General features: G+C 28.4%; 1 protein-coding gene across 3 annotated transcripts; it reads right to left on the bottom strand.

Moving 5' to 3' along the window:
- Positions 1-4,133: 4,133 nt before the first annotated feature.
- LOC114124799 (cilia- and flagella-associated protein 57-like) lies at positions 4,134-19,178 on the bottom strand. Of its 3 annotated transcripts, none has more exons than XM_050206942.1 (15): positions 18,854-19,178; positions 17,532-17,802; positions 16,681-16,835; positions 13,845-14,087; positions 13,517-13,775; positions 12,366-12,782; positions 11,576-11,788; positions 8,591-8,764; positions 8,226-8,537; positions 5,823-6,007; positions 5,638-5,737; positions 5,389-5,570; positions 5,040-5,334; positions 4,737-4,952; positions 4,134-4,635 (listed from the first exon to the last, which is right to left on the bottom strand). In XM_050206942.1, the coding sequence occupies exons 1-15, from the start codon at positions 19,072-19,074 to the stop codon at positions 4,294-4,296; spliced, it is 3,585 nt and encodes a 1,194-aa protein (XP_050062899.1). In that variant the 5' UTR covers positions 19,075-19,178; the 3' UTR covers positions 4,134-4,293. The 3 variants fall into 3 exon arrangements, with proteins under 3 accessions (XP_050062899.1, XP_050062901.1, XP_050062900.1); XM_050206943.1 differs by having other exon boundaries at positions 4,537-4,635; positions 4,699-4,952; XM_050206944.1 differs by lacking the exon at positions 18,854-19,178 and having other exon boundaries at positions 16,763-16,835; positions 17,532-17,630.
- Positions 19,179-23,384: the final 4,206 nt, after the last annotated feature.

Raw genomic sequence — 23,384 nt, 5'->3', positions numbered from 1 at the left:
TAACATTTTTCGTGTTCGTTTCTAAGGTTGAAAAATTCAACACCAAGTTGTTCATAAGTTTTCCTTCAAATAGCTTAAGAGAAAACTCGAAACAGCATTAAAGGAAAAATTTTATGAACATTTGAACTTTAAATTTTTATGAAATCAAGCAACGATAATGGTTTATTCTCAAACGATTTTAAATATTTGTTATTATTTAAAAAGTATAAGTCGTTGATACTTGAAAATTTTATCAGTTATATAGATTAGCATTATCTTTACATAATTTAATTTTCAAAATATTTAACTTATTTTAATACTATTTATAGGTATTTATAATTTGTATAACTAATATTTAATTACACTAAGCACAGGGGTGTGGGGGCAGATCTAAACCCTGATTCACTGGTATATAGGGAGAAAAGTTATGCAGAATCCAATTAATCCTCTAAGCTTAAAATCAGAAGCTGATTTTGTGGCTAGCATAACCTAACCTAGGCGGGTCTTGTCTTAGCCGACGCAAAAAATAACAAAATACGGAAGTACCAGATAGAGGCTAAGATGGAGGAAAACGATGCCTTGGCCGCACTTTAAGTGCCTGATACCGTAATGGCTAAGGCGTACTCGGTGCCCACCACCCGGACAATAACGCACACTAATGCATCTGGTGGCCATTACGAGAGGAGGTACCAATGCGGGAAAATAAAAGAGTCTACGTACTTCACGGTAAAACCTCTACTAACGAGTCAAAGACTACGCGAAGGCCTTTGAGAAAAAACTGAGGTGGTTGATATCTTTCCTAAGTATAGGGCCGTGAATCGAATGTAGACACGCGCAGTGTATATCGCTCTAAGAAGAAATGTGGGCCAAAAGAGCAATTCCTTCCATCTTCAAATAAACAGAGGTTTACGAGAAGCAAAATACTCAAAAAAATATATTTTGACAACGATAACCGCGATGACCAGTTTCATTAACATCTGTATGACTTTATTAAACTTTTTTTCAACATTTGAACTATTAAAACTAATTATTCGTTATACATTAATATAGAATTTTATTAATTTTCTTAAAACCGAAAAACCTTAATGGACGCCAATAAAGAAAATAATAATTAAGGAGAAAGCTATGTAACGAAAAGAAAAAAAATTATAAATTTTGACCAGTTGAATCAAAAATGTCGTATTAAATTACTAAAGATGTGATACATTAAATTATTTAAAAGATATAGCCCATGATTTTAATTTTTAATCATTATATTATTATAATATTTTTATTTTTCATAATTTTGTTTTTATATAAACTTATCATAAAACAAAATGTGATATAAAAATAGTGGATATTTTACATTTTATCCAGTGACACAGATCATTTGTTGCCGGATTAAATTCAAAGAAATGTATAAATGTACTAGAAATTATGTGTCACCAATGTGATGTAATTCAATGAAACGATTAGAGACCCTCATTCTCTTTCATGCACGAGGTTTTGAGTATGCTTTACATCATTGTTGCACAAACATATACATTTTTATTTATATTTTTTTTTTTCATTACCTAGTGTTTTGTATTTAGAAATGTATACAAACATAGATTTTAGAAAAAAAAATTTAAAAACTTAGGAAGTTACCAAAGGTGGAACAGTATATTATATCCCTTAGGGTCATAAACGGATCATATATTTTAGATACCCACATGCAGTGTCGGCCTAACTAGGTCCGCAGGATCATGAACGCGGCCGAGGCCCTGAGCTTTTTTTTTTAGTTTATTATCATGGCGGGGGAAGAAAAATATAACTAATTCACTACCCTATAAACATCCTTGTTCATAGTAAATTAAGAAAAAAAATGAGGCCCCAGAGGAAAATTGTGGCCCAGGCCTTTTATATGCCAAGCCGACACTGCTACACAGAGTAAATCAGAGGTTAAAAAAAATAGTAAGATATAGGTATATAGTATCTACACAATGTCATATTATATTTTATAAAACGCATTTTTACATTGAAAATCAACTATATATTTTTATTTTTATTTATTATTGCATTAATAATATAATAAAAAATATATTTCAAAAATAATTTCGCGGAACCCTAAATAAAGTTCACGGCACCCCGGTTGAGAATCTCTGAAGTAACTATTCGTTTCAATCTTTTCGTACGAATTAATTATTGATTTAACTTAAATTTGACGATTTTCTTAAATATCTGTATACGTATAAATATTAAAAATTAGAACAAATGATACGAGTTAAAATAAAATAGCCCGAATATCTTGGTACAAATTAAAACTCTTCTTGAAAATTTGAGTTTGTTTCAAGTTAGAACTTCACTTGCTGTATGTTACGTCAGTATAGGTACTGCAAGTTCTTCATTTGTTTGATCATTTTCAAATGATAAATGAAATATTATTTATTATAAACGAGTTGACACAGTGCGCGAGTATACGGTACCACCGTCAGTGTGACGGTGTCTACTACGAATATTCATGTACTACGTAGTCATGTTATTACACAGTGGGACAGTGGCGTCACGAAAATTTTCTTCACAGCAGCACACATTGAAGTTACCAACTCACCCACCCATCCATAAAATCCCTACCGATATACCTATATATAAATATAAAAAAAAATACATATTAATATTTAGAACATTTATATAGATATATTTATATATTATAATGATAGTTAAATACAAAAATATTGTTACGATATAACAAAATTACCCACCAACCTAAAATTGTTTGGAGCAATCGTCCCAAAAAAAGCTCGTGACGCCACTGCAGTGAGACATATAATGAATACTCACTTTTACACACATATTAGGCCATATACATAGAATACCTAATTAAAACCAAAATCAAAATAAACTATATTATATTTGAAATTCAATGAAATAATAATCAAACAAATCAATCGATTAAATAAGAAGAAAACTAAACATTAGGTTTTAAGAATAAATATTTAAAAATAATAATTTAAAAAAACAAAACTAAAGAGTATCTACACTACATGCAGATACATCGGTACATGTATGTTTTGTTTCTACTGAATATAGTCGACATAAAAATGTCGATGTCAATATTTGCTATTAGAATAATAAAAAAAAAATTAATAAAAAATAGTTGAAAATAGTTAGATTAAACGAATAATATGATATATTTTTTTTTTGTTACTTTTTATTTTTATACATTTTTACATAGCAACCGGTTGCTATAAACAATCGCTGTCTCAAATGGTAACATTCTTGGTGTCGCACAAATTAACAGAATGACCCCCAGCCATAAGACATATACATGTCAAAATTAGTTAAATAATATTTAATAATGTTAGCCTTCTAAGAACTTATATGCATTGGTTATATATAATGGGAAACATATTAAATTTCTTAAATTACCCAAGAGATGACTGAAAAATAGATTATAGGTGGTATGCTATTAATTGTCCCATTATGTGGGATGGAATTTTTTTTTTTGGTGAAATTACGTATATTCTATCGTGCCGGAAAGATACGGTTTATTGTTATTTTTATATTTTGCGAAATGAAAAATAAACACATAAATAATTTTATGTTTGTTATAACTATTTTATTTATATTTATTACGTTAACTTCAAAATGGTGGTCCAAAGCAAGGAATTATTATAAATTGACTGTTAACTATATTTTAATCACAAATTGTTCTACAACGACCACTCAACACTCAGCAAAGTTGTTATTTTAAGTATTTTTTTTTTTTTAACTAAATTGAAATAATGCCTCCCTAGCGACTCTAAAAATAGTTCTCAAAAAACGGAAAGAAAAAAAGTTAAAAATAGTTTGGAATTAAAGAAAATACCAGATTTTTTTATTAAATATATTCTACCCAGAACAAATACACCCTGTTCAAAAAGTTGTTAAACCATCATTCCTAAAAATAAAAAAATTACATTATCGTTAAATGTTTTTAGATTTAAATGAAATTAAGATAATTCTCTATCTTTAAAAGTAAGTTAGAAATTTTGATTTCTATCAAACTATTATCTGTACCTGTTGAAATTGATGAATCGTGTGTAATATGCAATTTTTTAGATCATTAATTTTTACAAATAACGTATTAATATTATATTTTATGTGAAACTCACTATTTTTTACGGAGGCTAACAAAAACGTAGGTATTATAATTTAGTATTGTTTATATCCAGTAGATTTTACATAATGAGGTTCAATTATCTTTTAATTAGTAAAAAATGGTTAATAATATTCTGAATATAATTAAACCCAATAGTAACTACATTATACTCCAAATTTAACTAAGGAGGGTATTAACAACAATTAACTATAGAATTAATCTTCTAGATTTTTATTTAGACTTTCAAATGACTCCTCTTCATTATTGGCGTTTTCGACAGATGCCGATTGACGACTTTTCTCTTTTATTAAACACTGTAATTCTTTGTACTTTAATTGATTCGTCTTTGCTTCTTTTCTCAACTTATTAACCACCAAGAGAAGAGATTGGTTTTCTTCAATAATGTTGAATTGTAATGGATTCTGTCGCTCAACAGCTGTAGCTTTACGGCGTTCGAGGTTGGCTACAGCCCTTTCTAAAAATTGTCTCTGCCTTAATAAATCATTTGATTTCGTTACCTCCAACCAATTAATATTTGTAAATTTAAGATGTAAACTCTGCAAAATAAGTAAAGAAATCTTAATTTCATTGAATTGTTAGCAGTAGGTATGTCTCTATACCCGAGGAACTAAAAAATAAACTTTGGTTTTTAATTTACTCTAATGGAATCTCTTAGGTTGACATCATTATCTACACCCTTGTAGATATAATATACTTCCAACTTTATAGTCTTAATAAACGCTTCCCGTACATTGATTCCTCCTACAATTTGTTTTAACTCTCTTCTTTTAGATTTTATTTTCTGTTTTAGCGTACCACATTCCAAGTGTATATGGTTCATTGAATTTCCAATCTCATATGCATAAAACGACATCTGTATCAAATATTGTTTTTACCATAACGATTGATACAAACGCAATGCAAAATAATTTCTATAAATTTATTTATCATATATACTAACTGAATCTTTGAATGCTTTTAAATCATTAAGTTTCATTTTCAATGGGTCAATAACTTTTATTTGCTCTTCCTTATTGAATCTCAATACTAATATTTGTTTTTCAACGTCTTTCATATTCAATTTCTCATTATCCATCCATTTATCTTTACCTTGTATAATCGCATTACATTCCTGCATCGTCTTTTCCATCACTTCAATTTTTTCTTCTAACATTTTCTCATTAATTATCATTTTTTTAACATCTTCGTCAAACTTATCAATCAAAAACTTTAGATCTTCTTCTTCCTTTTTGGCCCTAAAACGTCCTTATGTTATATTATTTTTTATTTTAAACATTAAAATCATTTACGTTTTTATTTTAACTTTTAATACATTGACTTCCTTTTGCGCTTTTTTTATTTTCCTAGACAACTTTTGGTATTCGGGCACGATATTATTAAATAAGCCATACACTTCCCAATCACCTTGGAAGTCAAATTCGTCAATCTCAATTTCATATAGATTCATTTCCTTGCTCAATTCATCCTTAAACTATTAACATTCTTATTAAATATTATATAATTATTCTGTAATGATATTTAACTTTGACAGAACATACTCTTTGAAAAATGTCTTCTTCTTTCTTTAAATCATCTTTAAATTTTTTTACTAATTCTTGCATACTTATTTCATGTGAAGTTAAAATAATCTCTGTTTGTCTAAATTTCGAATTACAGTAATTATTAATTACTAATTAATAACCCAATATGTATGTCTTATATTTTAATATATCAATTATTTCACCTTTTTAAGTCATTATTTATATTAAATATATCTTTCTCTGTCTTTACGTATTTCTCATCTTCATATTTGAGTTGTTCTTCATAACTTTCTTTCAATACTTGCATATTAGTTTCTTGATTTTTCTTTAGCTCAGTGATTTTATCTTCTAAACATATTCTATCACTAACATGTAATGCATACATTTCCTTAAACATTTGTAAATTTTATATTTTTAATCTTTTATGGACAATTATCCAAAAAGATATGTGTAGTGTGATTTTTTATCAAACAACACTCATTATTTCAAAAAGTATAGATTTGTTTTCTAATTTTTTTTTCAAATTTCTAGATATATGTTTTTCTACAACTGTACAAAATTTAAAATTTGTTCACACTTAGTTTCTTACTATCAACTTTTGATTTTCAAAAGGCAACCCATATTAATAATGTCATAAATTAATATAGCCATTTTTTTCATGAATTTTCACTTTAAAATTTTTAATTTTCGTTGATCCGTCAGCGAGTTATAGCTGCTCAAAGTTTATTGGTTTTAGAAGGTTTGTAGGTGTTTTACATCAATACTAATTAGCGCCATCAGATTTAGGATTTTAATTTGTAAAATCCAGTAGCTATTATAGTACCTTATGAATTCGATATCGTCGACCCGATGGTGTTGCAAAAAGTGGTGATAATATTTGTACCTGTTACTTCCTGCCCCCATATACCGTATAATCAATTGTCATATAATTATAATTAATTGGACTAATATTACTACTTATTACTAATTATCTACTAACGAGTAATTATACATTTACAATCAAATATCAATAAACACTTACCAAAACTACTCAACTTATCTCTATCTCATCAACAGATTAACGAAAAATGAAAATTCGAATGTGATAATTCATAAAAAAAAAATAGCTATATTAATTTATGAAATTTTAAGTAGGTATGGGTTGTCATTTGAAAATCAAAACTTGAAAGTGGTTTACCTAATAAATATAAGGGTGAAATATATAAGAGTTCTATAATTCTAGAACAATATGGATCTCAAGTTTTGAAAAAAAAATTGAAAAAGTCAATACTTTTTGAAATAATAAGTGTTGTTTGATAAAATAATCACCCTGTTTATATGTATATACATGTATATAATATATAAATAAAATTAGGTATTGAAATTATTGAAATTTATTAAACTATATCAATGTTTTTCAACCATAATTTTTACGCTTTAGGTGATTTGATTCTTGATAATTATTGCTGATAGCAATAGGTGGAGTCAAAAATATACTTAGATTATTGTATTTGATTAATATAATTAAATATACATTGATTGTATTATTTTTTGAATACTCAAAATGTTATTTCAGCAAGATGTTAGCACATTATTAGTTTTTTTCGGGAAAAAAAAATAAATAAAAAAAAAATATGAAACTATAACAACATTCATAAAATACCCTTTCTGTTTAGTCAATTTTTTAATAAATAACAAGTTGTATACATTGAACTTATTATTTTTAATTTAATTGATTTTTTAATTTATTTCTAAATAGATTTAAATATATACAATTATAAAAATCTATTAAATCTATTTATGATTTAAAAACAATAAACATATATCTTACATAATGCGCAGGAATTTAGTAACATTTTTTAAAAATCTTATATTTTTTAATACCTATTTTTGATCATTAATTTTTTTAAATTGTTTATTTTTTTTTTATTAACGTAACCTTTTAAATTCATGTGCTGAAATAGAATATTTTTCTGAGTATTTTATTAGATAAATATTGAAATTGGAAGATGTTATTTATGAGTTATTAGTAGGTATTTAAATTATAAGTAAGCGGTGTGGCTGGCGAGTATACCCCACAAAATGTAATTCTACTTCTCCGGTTAGGTTAATAATTAGTTTTTCGGAACTCAAATTTATGAACCAAAATACTCCGAAATAAATTTTGCTTTTGAATACAAAATATAAAATGTATGTTGTCATTCTAAAAAGGAAAAAATTTAATAAAATCTAATATTAAAAAAAATTTTTATTTTTACAATAATGTAACAACATTTTTTTCAAAAATATTAAATAAAGAGTGTTGTTCAATTAATTAATAGTTCTATATATAAGACTAAAATAAAGTTCTAGGCTCTTATATAATTATCTATTTTCTTATCTTGTATTAATTAGAAAATAAATTATAACATTTTAACAATTTTTAAATGGTATAGGTAATAAATCTATTATTAGCATCTAAACAAATTTAAAATGTTAAATTTATTTTCCATTTAATACAATCGTATAAGAACTTTTAAACAGGTCTCATTAAAAATGATTTTACCAAAAATTTATTAAACTAACACTGACATTTAACATTTTATATTTGACATGAACTATCATCATTTAATTTAATTTAATCTTACATTTTTTTTTTGTTTTACTAGTTCCATTTTCATAAAATGTTGGGTTTTTATTTCTCGTAACTGTCTTTCGTGAGATTTTTCTAAGTGGACTATATCATTTTCACTCTTTTTTTCCAATTCTAATAATCTCAAATTTAAAATTGAAACTGTTTCAACTTTATTTTTCAAATAATTCGATGATACAAGAATGTCGTCTGAAAATTTTGGAGTAGCGTGCGTAATCTTTCCTTTGGCGTTTTTCACATACCATATACCAATGCTACCATCAACAGAGCACGTGATCAATGTTGAATCGTTTATCGTCAACCGCATCTGTTGGATACATTGCAACCGTTAAATGTTTCACACGGAAAGGAAATACACACCTTTGATATAGTTTTATTGTGAATACAAAATTCTTTGTATTTGACTTGAGACTTGATTGGCAATGCCAGAGATAATATGACACCGTATTGACACGCTATGAATAACATTAAATCTGATCTAGATAGAGTTATGGTATTTAATGGACCATGGTCTAAATCTTTATCACGAATCACCTAAACACGTATTTTAAAATAAATACTAAAGAATATTTAACCAGATAATTTCGAATAATTTATCTCACTACAGTATAATAATAATAATTAATTGGTATACATTATTTTTTGATAAATCTTTATAAAAATTGTTACTTTTAGTTTATTTAAACTGTTTGTTTAAATTATTAAATTAAAAATATAATGGGGATTAAAAAAATCTATAAATTGTTTATACATATAATATGAAAAACTGTGTTAATCAGATTGATTTTGAATAATATTTATAGTTGAATGATAATACAAATTTTTCTACATGAATAGTTATATTGCATTTCGTATTTTCCCAATAAAACCGTTATTCACAATCATAACGATTGGCTTTGGCGAATAAATACACTTTACCACCCTATGCAAATTTTTTGATTTTTTTTTTTTGGAACTTACTTATATTAACTACTTAAGTACAGTGGTACGATCAGAATTTTTCGGTCGGACTTAGTTTTGAAGTTATGGCCTTAGGAAGTTAAAAATGTATTATGAGTATTTATTATAGTAACTCTATTCACCTACCGGCTCCGGTAGCACAACTGGAAAACATTAAACATCTCGTAACATTACCATTTAAATTAGTACAAGTTGTCACTCCTTTCGCCTACATAAGTAGAAATAGCTAACCTGGTGTATCAAAATACTCAAATTATACCTAATAATAATTTAATTAGAAAAATCATTTAATTAAAAATATAATTTTAGACAAAATTATATTATTAAGGAAACTAGATATTAATTATACACAATTAAAATACTCGTAACATTACACCAAGTGTCACATACTAGTGAAGTTAACCTATCGTGTTTGCATACAAGATTTGTTTGTTTATTTGGCATAGGAACATTTAATTTAATTCAATATTTCAAAATTTTTTCTGTGAATTAGGTGATCCTCTCAATTTCAATATTCTTGAACAACTCCAGAATTAGCTTCTTATTCCAAAAGAATGTGACTATTTTTGACTTAGATAGGGCATAAACTACAATTCGTAGCACGAAGTAATGTTACCTAATGATGCATATTCTTGGAAATAAAATAAATATACACATATTCAATATGTCACATATTGAATGGCATTGTTTACTATAAGAAGAAATCATATAGTAATTATAAATATATAAAATCTATTTCTAAATGCCGGGAAAAATGTACGGATCGACATAAAAAATCGAATAGATGTAAATACGAGGTTTCAATCAGAAATGACACATTTTTTTCAAATTCTCACATGTCAATCGCCAAATTTTTAATGTTAACTTATCTATAGATAATCATTAACCAATCAGACATTCATTATGAAAGAACTGGACATGAGTCGATATACGATGGTTTATTGGTCTAGTTTTTATCGTGAGATTAATTTTGATACATGCTTTAAAAAAAAACTAAAATCGGAGGTGAATTTGGTGAAGTTGAAATTGTCGAAAGTAAATTTGGAAAGCGCAATACCAGAGAAGTCATCATGTGGAAGACCAAAGGGTATTTGAAGGCATTGAGGAGCGCTCATCAGTAACCTGTTGAAAAAAAGGATAAAGAAATGTTCCTTAGTATTATTAAAGATTTTACCAAACATTACAATAATTTCTGATTGCTGGAAACTATGTATTTTACAAATATATATGAATATAAAGATGAAAGATTATAAGCACTTTAAAGTCAATCATAGCATTAACTTTAAAGACCCGAATATCAATCAGTACAAGAACATGATCGAGGGACTATGGAGACATGGGATACATTCACTTTCCTAATATAATAAAAAAAACATTTATAGTTGGTTCTATTATAAATTATTTTTTTAAAAACAATGTAAGACATTAAATATCCATCCATTTACCTACTGAGTTTTTAAAAATTCCAGGCTTTCTTTGCAATCCAATTACGGCCGCAAACATTGATAATGATAAAAAAAATATTTCATAATGATAGTGACGACAATGAGGATGAACTAAGTAAGAACGATAGGTACATACATTTAGTCCATTTAAATATTATATTATATAATTGATATTAATAAACTCATTATATTATTAAAAGTATTTGTGTGTTCTAATATTTGTAAATTCAAAATTAACTTTATTGCGCCTTGCAGAACTAAAGCGGGTAAGTAACAACAACAGCCTAGGCGTAAAAATAAATAATATTCATTTATAAAAGTAAGTTTCTAGAAAAAAAAAAGAAAAAGTCGTGAAAGACGTATTAAACGTAAGCGTTTCGCTCACGAGTAAAAAACATAAAATATCTAACTTCTAAATAGTATAACTTCGAAACTAAGCCCGACCCGACAAATTCTGATTGAACCATTGTTCTTCTATAGTTAATATAAGTTAATTCCAAAAAAAAAAAAAATCGAAAACTGCATGCGGTGGTTATATAAATTTTAGCCAGCTTTGGACTAAGTTTAAATGTACTTGAACGTGTAAAATTTTGCTTTCCAACAAAATATTTCAAATGTGATGTTTAATAGAGAAATGTGATTGTTTTAGAGCACCAATGATAGAACGTCACTGAATACGTACCTACTTCCAATTCCCCCTAGATTAATAGGTGAATTTAGAGTGTGCCTCTTCTTATAAGGAACTGAGAGTACAAATTAAATAATGTATTATTTAATTATAAAATAAATAAATAATTTTAATTTTTTATTCTTAGGAAAACGAATTTTATCTGGTAGGTACATTATTAATAAAAAAAAGCTAACATGCGTTTATCAAAACCGGATAGTAAGAATTAGAATTCTTTTCAAATGAATAAAAATAATATGCCCAGGTACAAACCGTTCGATTATATAACTCTCTGATTCTGCCGTCAGGTGCAGCAGTGTAGATTTGTTTCATGTTGTTCGATGCAGCCAAACTAACAAATGACTTATTCCAAAATTTGATATCAATCACATGTTCATTCGTATACAAATTAAAGATACATATTTGGGCATCGACATCACACGACACCAACTTCCAGTCATTGTTAGCCCAAACTAGATCTGTGATCTAATATTAAGATTCTATTAAATATACCTATACTTATATTTTAAAGTAGGTATTCAAATCTTTTGTATAATTGTCCAGGCCATTCAAATAAAATAAAATCACAACTCACAACTGTTTTTTGAAAATTACTTACTATAGTTACTTATCAGTTAAGTACCAGCAATAGGTACTTATTTAAGCATGTATAGATAAGAATTCAATTTTTGATAGATAGTGAGCATAAAAAATGCAGGATTGGATATGTTTTTTACTTTTTTTTATTATAAATAAGAAAAAATTTCTGTGTGAAGTCCAATGTCACAAATTATAGAGGATAAAAATTAAAATTGTGTTTTAAAAGTTGTTTTGTTTATTCTTTAAAAAGTTTTTACTGTTCAGAACTTGAGACAAACAAAATATATCGTTTATGCCTATTTGTATTTAAAATAAAATATTATTGATTTTATAAAATACATAAAATTACTCTTTATCGTATGTTATTTTAATGCTCAATATGTATAAATTTTTACCTTAGTTGAGATCTGATATGAATTTATGATCACGCCCCCGTACCTTAAAACGCTCTACGCCAAATTACCGTGTTCTTATGGCCGGAAAGCGTGAAACGTTTGTCGAACGTAACTGAGCAATAGACGTCGACGACTAGGTCGTTTATGACAGCAAACATGTGACCGGATAAACTAAATCGAACCAAATGACAATTGGCCGCGGGAAACTCCCGGCGTGGTTTGAGTGCCACGGAGTCATATATAACGTTGAATACGACTCGGTCCCGAAACGCTACTACCGCATATGACCCTGTTGGGTGCAGTGACACGTCGTGCACATCCTCATCATAGCGCTGAGATAGTATCAAAGTGCGTCTCATATAGTTCCACAGTTTCACAGTCCGGTCAACTTTGCCACAAGTCATAAAGATGGGTTTCCAGTCACTCACAGACAGACCAAACACACCACCACGGTGCAGTGTCTCACCAAACGGTTCAAGCTCTACCTGTCATTAGAGAAGAGGCATATTATTTGTTTTATGTATTTAATGCCTCAAAGCAATATATGCCAGTGGTTTGTTTGTGAAATTAAGTACGTCCTGATTTTCTTAAATGTAAACCCTTTAACTGTGATCCAATCGTTACTATTATATGTTTCATAGAATATGCGCAAGTAGACCTCTAAAACAGGGGGTACTAAATATGAGAATGTACCACAGAGAGATAGTGCTTTTTGATGCGACCTATTGGCTAATAATAGCTCATAAGCAGTATATTTCTCCGTAAGGTGCCTTATCGTCCTAATAGTTAATCGTCTAAAAGTATTATGGGGATATCCGTGTTTGGAATGGATTACAATGAATTATATTATATGTCTTACGGCCAAATAATTAAATATTTTTCAGGAAATTTTCCATAATTTAAAAACATAACATTCATGGTATTTCAATAAAATGATAAAAGTTAGATATAAAAAACAGGGGGTGCTAAAGACTTTTGCACCCCCCTCGTTGCGCCACTGTATCATAGTTGTGTGCGTATTCGTAAAATGATGTTTAGTCCTTAATAGCATTAAATAATAATTTATGCAATTTACTGAAATGTAGTACAGTCTTTCTGATCACAAGTATGAAAATATTGATCATGAATACCATACAAAATAAAGGAAGATATAATATCATCTGTAACCATTTCGTTATAAAAGTATGACTCTCCACCCCATATCAACCATAAAACTCACGTCCATCATTCCAGATTTCCCTTCGGTCGATGACCAATATAATCGAGATGTGCCAGTGACGCAAACTAGTTTCTTGTTTTTTGGGCTAACACTCAACGTATTTATAGCATCTGACCCTCTGCCATCATCGCCGTCACCGTCATCGGTGTTGCCGTCGCCGTCACCGTTACTGTTACCGTCACTATCGCCACCACCTTCACCGACATTCACTTGACGTTCGCCGTCCCTAGGCACTTGAAACATGATGCTTTGCCTATAACTATATACATAATCGAACTCATAAGAAAAATACCATAAGCTTGCTGTTTATATCGTCTACACAGACTACCGATTTGCTTTCATTTTGTAGTAGTAAACTTGATAACCATTCACCACAAACATAAGTCCGTTTCTAACCGGCGTAAAGTATTGAATTTTCATATCCCGACCATCTGATAGTGGTCGTACTTGCAATGGATTTGGACCTGTCACATTTAGGTCGAACTCCGATAGAGTCTGAATGTTGTAGACAGACTTCAATTCACCGTTTTCGATCAAAAATATACGACCGTCAACAGTACCCGCTAAAACTCTTTTAACACATAAAAATACATAGAACTTAGAAATCAAAATATTTTATTAAATTAATGAAGTAAAATCTGGCATTTTATATACTTTATATTTATGAATATGCAAAAAACTGTAATACTGTATGTCTGTATGGTATACTAATGCATATAATATAGTTTTATAAAAAGCTATTACGGAAGCTGGTAGCAATAGGAATAAAATGTTTGACACTAACAGTATCTAACAAAATGATAAAATTATTTTTATTTAAATAAAAATATATAGCTACTAATACCAAATGAATATAATTCAGCATCATATTTTTGATAATTTATTAAAATTATAAAAATAGTAATTTGAATATGTATTACATAGAATTGCCTTTAACAACATTCTATGCACTATACATTAATGCGTTAAATTCAATAGTTATTCTTCAAGAAAACACTAAAGAAAAATGCTTTGTTGGTGGTTTTTGAGAATTTTAGGCCATGAAAACTAAATCTAATCAATCTAACTCAAAAAAATAAAGAAAGTTCCACGAAAACATTTTGAATTTAAATGGACTAGGTTTCGTCTTAATTTTAGTGCTAAAGTTCTTTTAAAGTTACTTTTAAAGTTAAATCAAGACTATGGTGTAAACTAATACATAAAGACTCCGTTGGAATATTTTTTCTGTTGACGTATTTAATTTAATTGTGAAATTAAAATCAATTCATTCCAAAAGTTTAACAAATCTATTTTTAAGGAAATAACAGACTTAATTGGTAATATGTTAATAATGGTTATTGTAAAAATGACAGCATATTCCGACTATTGCTTAACCATATACATGATATAGTCAAATAGCAAATGTTATGGCACTAAAAAGATTTAAGCAGCTAATGTGTTATCTTCATTTTTGTAATGATGAAAACACTGATGACACTATTGACACTGATCAGTTTTTTAAGGTAACTTTAAGTCTTTCGGTTACTCAAATTAAAAAAAATGTCTATTGATGAGATTATGGTACCCTACAAAGACAAAAAAATAGGCTCAAGACAACAATACATGAAAAATAAACCTAAGAAATTGGGCTTCAAATTATTTGTCAAAGCAGGTATTGATAGAATGGTGTATGACTTTTTTAAATATTCTGGAGAAAATAAATTCCATAACATACATTTTTCACCTTATAAAATTAGTTATTTTGGACTAAGGCTTAAAGTAGTGATTTCATTATACTTCTCAATTCCTGGCAAACCAGTAACTGTTGGGTATTTTTTACCACACCTGAACTTCTTAGGTATTTGAGATCAGAATTTGGTGTTTTAAGTCTTAGAACTTTGAGAAAACAGCGTCTGCATAGTTGCCTCCTTATAAATGATAAAACAATGTTAAAGCAGTCAAGAGATTCGTTTACTTATCCATGAGTCACATTAAAAAAAATTCCATAATAAAATGGTTAGATAATAAACTATTTGCTTAGTCAGTTCGTGTACTTCTGAGATTACACAAAATACTAGTTATATTCTAAGATATTCCAAAGAAAAAAAGAATCCCTATGCCATATCCAAATATGGTAAGGAATATTATTCACACATGAGTGGAGTGGATTTAGCTGATATGTTAGTGGCTCATTATAGAAATGGACTAAAATCACACAAGTGGTACATGTCAGTTTTTTCACGGATGTTAGACATATGTGTTAATAATTCATGAATACTATATCGTAGATACTATAAAACACTAGGCAAAAAACTAAAAGATTTAAAGAGTATAGACATTAAATAGGCATAACATTTACATGTAAAGAAAAACCTATTCTTGGACGTAAACCATTAGAAAAAATATGATTTTCTATTAAAAATTAATTAAAATTGTAATTGTTCCAAGACCGTATGATGAAATTAGATATGATTATTAACCGAAAAAGGAAGGTGTCGTTTTTGTTTAATTGCCAAACAAATGTCATTAAACTATAATGAAAGACTGTGTTATGTAGACTGTAAAGGATAAGAACTGTTGAACTGTTTTAAAATGTTTCAGTATAAATAATAATTTTAGTTTTCAACTAGACTGAAAATAATTTAATTTTGTTTTTTAATATTATGTATAAATATTGGGTTTCATTTTAATATATATAACCATGTAAATTAATTTATATATATTTTTTTAAAGTATTTTATTTATGTTCTCTCAGATTTTTTGAAGGTATTATTTATTTACTCAACTAGCAGAACAAGTGAAAAGAAATTTTTTTTTAATATTAATAAAAGTAATTATTATTTATCTTTTGACTAAAAGTTATATTTATTTTTTTTTTATGATATTATGTTATTTTATTACTTGCAATAGATAAATTGTTTATGTTATGATTATAATAAAAGATTTTAAAAAATAAAAACCTAAATTGCTTTTTAGATCTAGTTTATAAAACTAAATAGGTAATATGGATTATGTATCTTCAGGGATTCATGAAAAATAAATGACTTTAAGGGTATTAATTCCACTTAAACTTTAAAAGTATATCCATTAAAAAGTACAATGATCATACAAATACATACCTATTCTAGTTACCTATCAATTTATAATATTTGACAGAACGATCAGGTTATACATATAAAACCTACCTCTCGCTATTTAACCAACACACAGTAGTAAAATTAAATTTGTTAGCTTTGTGAAATCCGTATTGTTTCCAGACCAACTCACCCATGGCCATCGAACGGAACAATCCCTTGCCAACAAAACAGCATAAACCACTATTGACAGGGTTCAACGCCATCTAAACAATGTTATTACTTATAATTATTAATTTTATTATATTTTTACTAAAATAGATTTCATAAATTAATTATAACTTAATATTTATAAATAAGGGTCTATATTTATAGTAAATAAATTGTTTACTCGTTGGTACAGTTTCAATAATTCATCATGGTCCCTAAAAAATATTTAAATTCATTTTTTTGTTTTTCAATGATAGTTCATAAATTTTACTAAATCACAAGGTTAGTTAATACACTTGCGAAACGACAGATACATTAAGACAAAAAAAATAATTATAATTATGAATTATTGACATGTACACGTAAGGGAGGAACACGCACCTAAACGACGATTCTAAAACTTTATTGATGTTATAATTTTGTGAATACTAATAATTAATCGATATTATAAAGTCACAATAATAAACAATCATAAATGTCCTTCTATAAGATAATTTATAAATCATAGTACCTAAGTTAAACATCACAATTTTTTATCTCGGTGCTCGGGCCTATCTTAAATAAAAATGTTTTTTTTTCAATTAGTTTCAGAAAAACATAAAAATCATTTATTTATTATTTTTTGGTTGAAATTTAATTAACTATTAGTAGTTTTGAATAGTCGGTATAATAAATTCCTAGGTTGTGTCCATCACTAAATTATATCAACATATTGTATGTTATAACTGCTAATTAATATTTCTATAGATTACATCTGATACAGGTCCAGCGGCGTTGGCTGAGGTTACGACTTGCAAGTGACTTTCGACTTTCGATTGTCTCCAATTGTAATAATACATTATGTAATCAGGTTCGCCGGAAAGTGCTGCCACATACACGTCGTCATAAGAAAACTTAATTTTTATGAAACTGTTGGCTTTCGACTCATATGGTATGGTCAGTTGCCTTATGTGTTTGAATTTGTCCAAATCGTATAAACTGATTGACGGTTTCTTACCCTTCTCAGCTACGGCTAATATGTTTCTAAATTTTAAACACAATTATAAAATCACTTCATCTCTAATAGATACATTATGTAATGCATAGCTATTTGTTCCCATAGGGTATATTACATGTACGCCGTATACTCTCAAGATTCATTTTCAATATTATGAGTACACTGAGTATGCTCTCAAGTCTTAATCGATTAATGATCTTAACTCTCAAGATATTTTTACAAATATATGTATACCGCATATACTTAATCATGTACAAAGGATAAAACAAAATTAATTCAATTAAGTAATTTTCCAATATTTATGATTGAAAGAATCAGACTCTTTACTTTTTAATTTTTTGACGAGGTATAATATAAATAGGATGTATAAAAAATCTAATTTAAAATATTTTCCATATTATTGACAAACTCTTTACCGGCTTTACTCCTATAAACCATAAGAAAAATATTTTTATGGTGAATGTTTATATTTTGGTACCTATTTGATGATTTAGTAACTATACTCTCAAAAAAATTAATGGGAACACTTTTGGCGCCTATTTGTGGACATCATAACACTGTAGTTGAGAAATAAATATTTGATTGGTAGGTACCTATGATTAGTATCTATTTGAAGAAAATACATTTAGTTCTTGTTATCAAGTTATTCCTAATTTGTAAGTACACATTTTAATTTATCAATAAAACCTTAAACTTGAACAGTACGTACAAATAAAACATTTATATATTTAGGTATCAACATATCAAATAAATGTATGACTCCTACAAAAAAGAAAGACATTTAATGAAAATAATAATGTTTCGTAAATTTATCATTTGTTCGTAAATTAAATTCAATTCTAAGTAGGTAGTTATAAATATATAACTGTAATAAATTGACTTTTACTTATATTTGAAGAATTTACAGTCAAATTACATGAATTATAACTTTGAGTGGATAGTTCACCGTATTTAATTTCAGCAGGTAAAGATTATCATAACGCGCAGAAAGAGCACTACGTAATAGGGCACTAAAATGAATACGTTGTGTCCAGGTGTGCAATACACCGTATTAGTTAAGTGCAATAGTGTAAGTACTTGTTATTGTTAAGGTCCATTGTTGTAATAACTTTTTGAGGTTCGTTCAAGTACACAAACTCTTGGGAATTATTCGAGTAATCGTGTATGACGATAACACCGGATGCATGATAAATGAGTTTTTCATCATTTAGAAATAAACAGTTGTTTGAAAGGCCGATAGTTAACCCAAAGAAATACTTGGGTTCTAGAGAATGTATTTCTGACGAATCCTCTTTCATGACAAATGAAAATTATATATTTATACTTATAATTAGGACAAACAATATTTCAATTGTGTAGACTGTAAAAATGAATTACGCTATTGTTTACTAACAACGTAGGTATAAACTACAAATAACATACTAATGAGTTAAATGTTATTGGTTGCTAGACACAACTACGATTGTGAATGAAAAATGAAAAAACCAGATATTTATGATTAATAAAATTGGAAAAATGAATTGATGAAAATCAGAAAAAACACAAAAGTGACGAAAAATGGGAATTTTTACACAAAACCTGCAGTTTTCGACAAAATCGATTTGTTTTTTATTAATGTAACTAAAAAACGAATCACTGTAAATACTTGAAGCTTTCACAAAATATTTATATTAGATTTATCTAAAGATGGTTAAATTTTCAAAATATTCCGTCTATTTTTTTGAGCTATTAACCATGACTCATCAGGATCTGAAATGCGATGTGCCAACATATTGGAACGAGCACAAATTAGTATTAACTTCACTCAGCAACATTTACAAATGTTAAAATAAAATGAAATATAATTTCATACTATCAGCAACTTCGGTGCCGCCAGAGAGAATTTTCTCAAAAGCGGGCAAATATTAAGCGCCTGGAACAATAGGCTTGTGTTCAAAAATGTGGACACATTAGTTTTTTTAAATAAAAATATGTAAATATTATTTTAATGTTTGTTAATAATATTGAAGTTTGTTTCAATTTATTTTATGTTAATTTTATGCTTTAAATGTTTTAATTATTCATAAGTGATTAAGTAAAAGAAAACTTAATACCTATCTATCAAATAAAAGATTTTATCTTTTAAATATGTTTATTTTCTTATTTTACCAAAAAAAATAAAATTCATACTTCTTATCAATAATTTTTATTTAAAAAAACCTGCTTGAAAGTTGCAAACCATCTCTGCATTTCTACAACGTTTTTTATTCTTTGAGGGACAAAGCTTATGATAATATAAAGATGTGTTTCTTTTCTGTCTACATTAATTTCTAGTACGTTAATATTGGTCTGAATTTAAAATTCAACACCTAAAATTGGATCATGATTGTACTTAGAATAAATCATTTTTAAGTAAGTACCTATTCAAAATAAATATTTTGTGTCTTCATTGTTTTATTTAGTATTTAGGTACTACCTATTAAATGACTTAAAACTTCAATCCGTAATATTCATCAATTACCTATCATGCAATAAAATACTTTTATCATAACGTCCGACCGTGCCGATACGTGACAAGTTCTTTTTACCGACGTCTTACGACTCCGCGTTATTTACGTCTCCCGACGAACCGCACATACCACGGTGGATGTGAAACCACGTACCACATCGCGTCCATCGCGACGACACATGTACGCTTAACCGACTTCGATACATGAGCCCTATGCTCCGAGATCCTCTCGAGCACACTCCATTGCGTCCATGTTTTCACGTACTCCAACGCCAAGCACGCGCTCCGTCTCGTCATATGACCATAGGCGCAACTAGACCTCTAAAACAGGGGATGCTAAATATGTGAATACACCATAGAAATATAGTGTTTTTTAATGTGACCTATTGGCTAAAAATAGCTCGTAAGCAATATATTTCTCCGTAATGTATACCTTATCGTCCTTATAGTTAATCGTCTAACAATATTATGGGAATATCCGTGTATGAAATGATTTATAATGAATTATATTATATGACTTAAGACCAAATAATTAAATATTTTTAAGGAAATTTTCCATTATTTAAAAACATAACATTCATGGTATCTACTTATATAATAAAACGTGAAGAGGTTCGTTTCACTATAAAAAGAGTGCGCCTCGGTCGCCGTTTTTTTCTACTATGGTTAGGTTTAACCTAAAAACAAACAAAAAATACACGCGAAAAGGTTAAAATAACTAATACGTGTACTCACTTCGAATGAACAATTCAAATTGAATGGCGTCCGTAAGACGTTCGTTGTTCCATTGCATATTACGCATTTATGGTTGGAATTGGTACTATAAATAACCGCAAGTCTGGTCCATCGGTCTACCCATTATTGACGATTGACAATTAATATTTAATAATATCCTTTGTAATATTAATTAAATTATATTATGTGCGGTATTTAATATTTGGTAATACTGGTGCCATGTTGTGGCGGAGTAGAGAGCGAAAAGCGTTGAGGACCTGGGTCCGGTGAGCCTGCATCAGGCAATTTTTCTTTGACGTTCATGCAACACGTTTGTCTTTACGTAAACAAAAATTTGCACTTTTTTCTGTACTTTTTTTAGTACATATTATATATATAATATATATATATATTTTTTTAACTTCGTTGGACGTTTTACAGACCGGTAAGTACAATTTGTATCATTCATATAAGCTAATTAATTAGCGCATCCGCCCCGAGTATTACAGGGATATGCATTATAATTTATAGTCGTCCAATTCAGAATGCAACGCGAATTAGTACCGGGCCGTATTACCACAAAGTCTGTATGTGATTTCGAGGATACCGCTTTTTTTATACTTACAACTTAATGTGTTCCAGTGACGCAACCAGGGGGGTGGACCCCGGGTCCGGGGCCTTGGATCATGCCATAGTATTTATTTTTATTTTATATTTTTAAAGTTACCCAAAAGTTTTCATCAAAATGTATTGATTATAATTATTATTAGAGTTGGTATAATAATATAATTGTATATATAAAGCAATGAAATGTATTTATAATGTATAAAGTATATACTCAGGAAGAGAACAGAAAAACAATATATAATAAATAAAAAATTATCCTGGACCCCCCCCCCCTTGAATAAATCCTGGTTGCGCCACTGATGTTATGGTCTATGAGATATCTGTAAGATATCTACAAGATATCAAGGCTAAGTTAGCATAACCATGCCTCGTGTCGAGGGCAATGCGGTTGCTACTATAACCACATTGTGTCGGAATAGTAAGCGCACCAATAATTATAGTACTCTAATGATACATTTGAGATGTTATTGCACATTTTCAAATTCGTGTCCGAATTTGCAACAACAACCACAAGGACACCTGGTTTCACACAAAAGGCGACCGCACGACGTAAACAAGAGACGCACCACGATATATAAGGGAGCCCGAAGACCAGCAACGACAGATGTACCAAAGCTATCAACAACTGAGCACTTTCACGTCACTCAGCCACTTATTTTATTTGTTACATGTATTTTGTTTATATGCAATAAAAACATATTACGTTATTAAGTTTAACTTTCATTCAAATTAACCATTTGGATTCAAATCTGATACTGGCACGCAACACTATTATTTTTAAGTTCTTTTCCGGGATCGTCGGTCGATGTGGTCAACAACATTACGTTCGTACCTCGCACTTTTTCAACGTGAATATTTGTCGTATTTACACATTTAATTTGTATTTATATTGTTTGTCAATGTCCTTAAGAAACATAACAAGTAATGATTGACATTGTTTTATTGAACAAAAATTAAATTGTTATAATACAACATAAGCATTGTAGTTACTGATTTGTAACCAAACCAGACACTGTAGACCATAACAATTGTTATAACACACACCATGTACAGCATTTTATGTATGTAATATTTTCATTAATTACTTACATTATAATAATAATTATCATACACATTGTACTGTATGTTTTTTTTTATGTCTCATGTTCAAAATATATATCAAATATATCATAAAAATATACAATATTCTTAATTATTTACCATGACAAACAATTAAAAAGAATAAACTCCAATACTTAAACGTATTATTGCCAAGTTTAATTTTACGTACCTATACAATAATATATATTTAATGTTTGTTAATATTACACTTTACTAGAGTGTCCTTTAAAATACTTTATATTCCTTTAATTTGATTTTCAAATAGGTACATATGTACATTGTACAATATATGATGTGGTCGATTAAATTATAATATAATATGTATGTGTAAATGTGTTTAAGAACAATTTCACAGGAATAGATTTACACTGGTTGAGAACGGATAGCTAGACACTCAATTGCAATTTTTCGAATTCATTTGTTTTTTGTTTTACAAACACTAAAGAACCGGGCAAGCGACCGAACACCGTATTACACTGGTTGAAGAGTAATAGACAATCAATTACCATTTTTCGTATTTTTATATTATGTATATGTAATAAATATATTATTACAAAATTACACATTCCAAAAACAGCCGGGCAACTATGTCGAGATAAACTTTTACACCGAGAGCGATAACAATGATAATACTATCAGTTAGGTATATTAACTATAGGTAATAACTTATAAACACAA

Source organism: Aphis gossypii, chromosome X (genome assembly GCF_020184175.1).
Source record: "Aphis gossypii isolate Hap1 chromosome X, ASM2018417v2, whole genome shotgun sequence".
In the NCBI taxonomy this organism is placed as follows: domain Eukaryota; kingdom Metazoa; phylum Arthropoda; class Insecta; order Hemiptera; family Aphididae; genus Aphis; species Aphis gossypii.
Note: the sequence above shows the minus strand (reverse complement) of the source record. Positions and strands in the feature narration are given on the sequence as shown.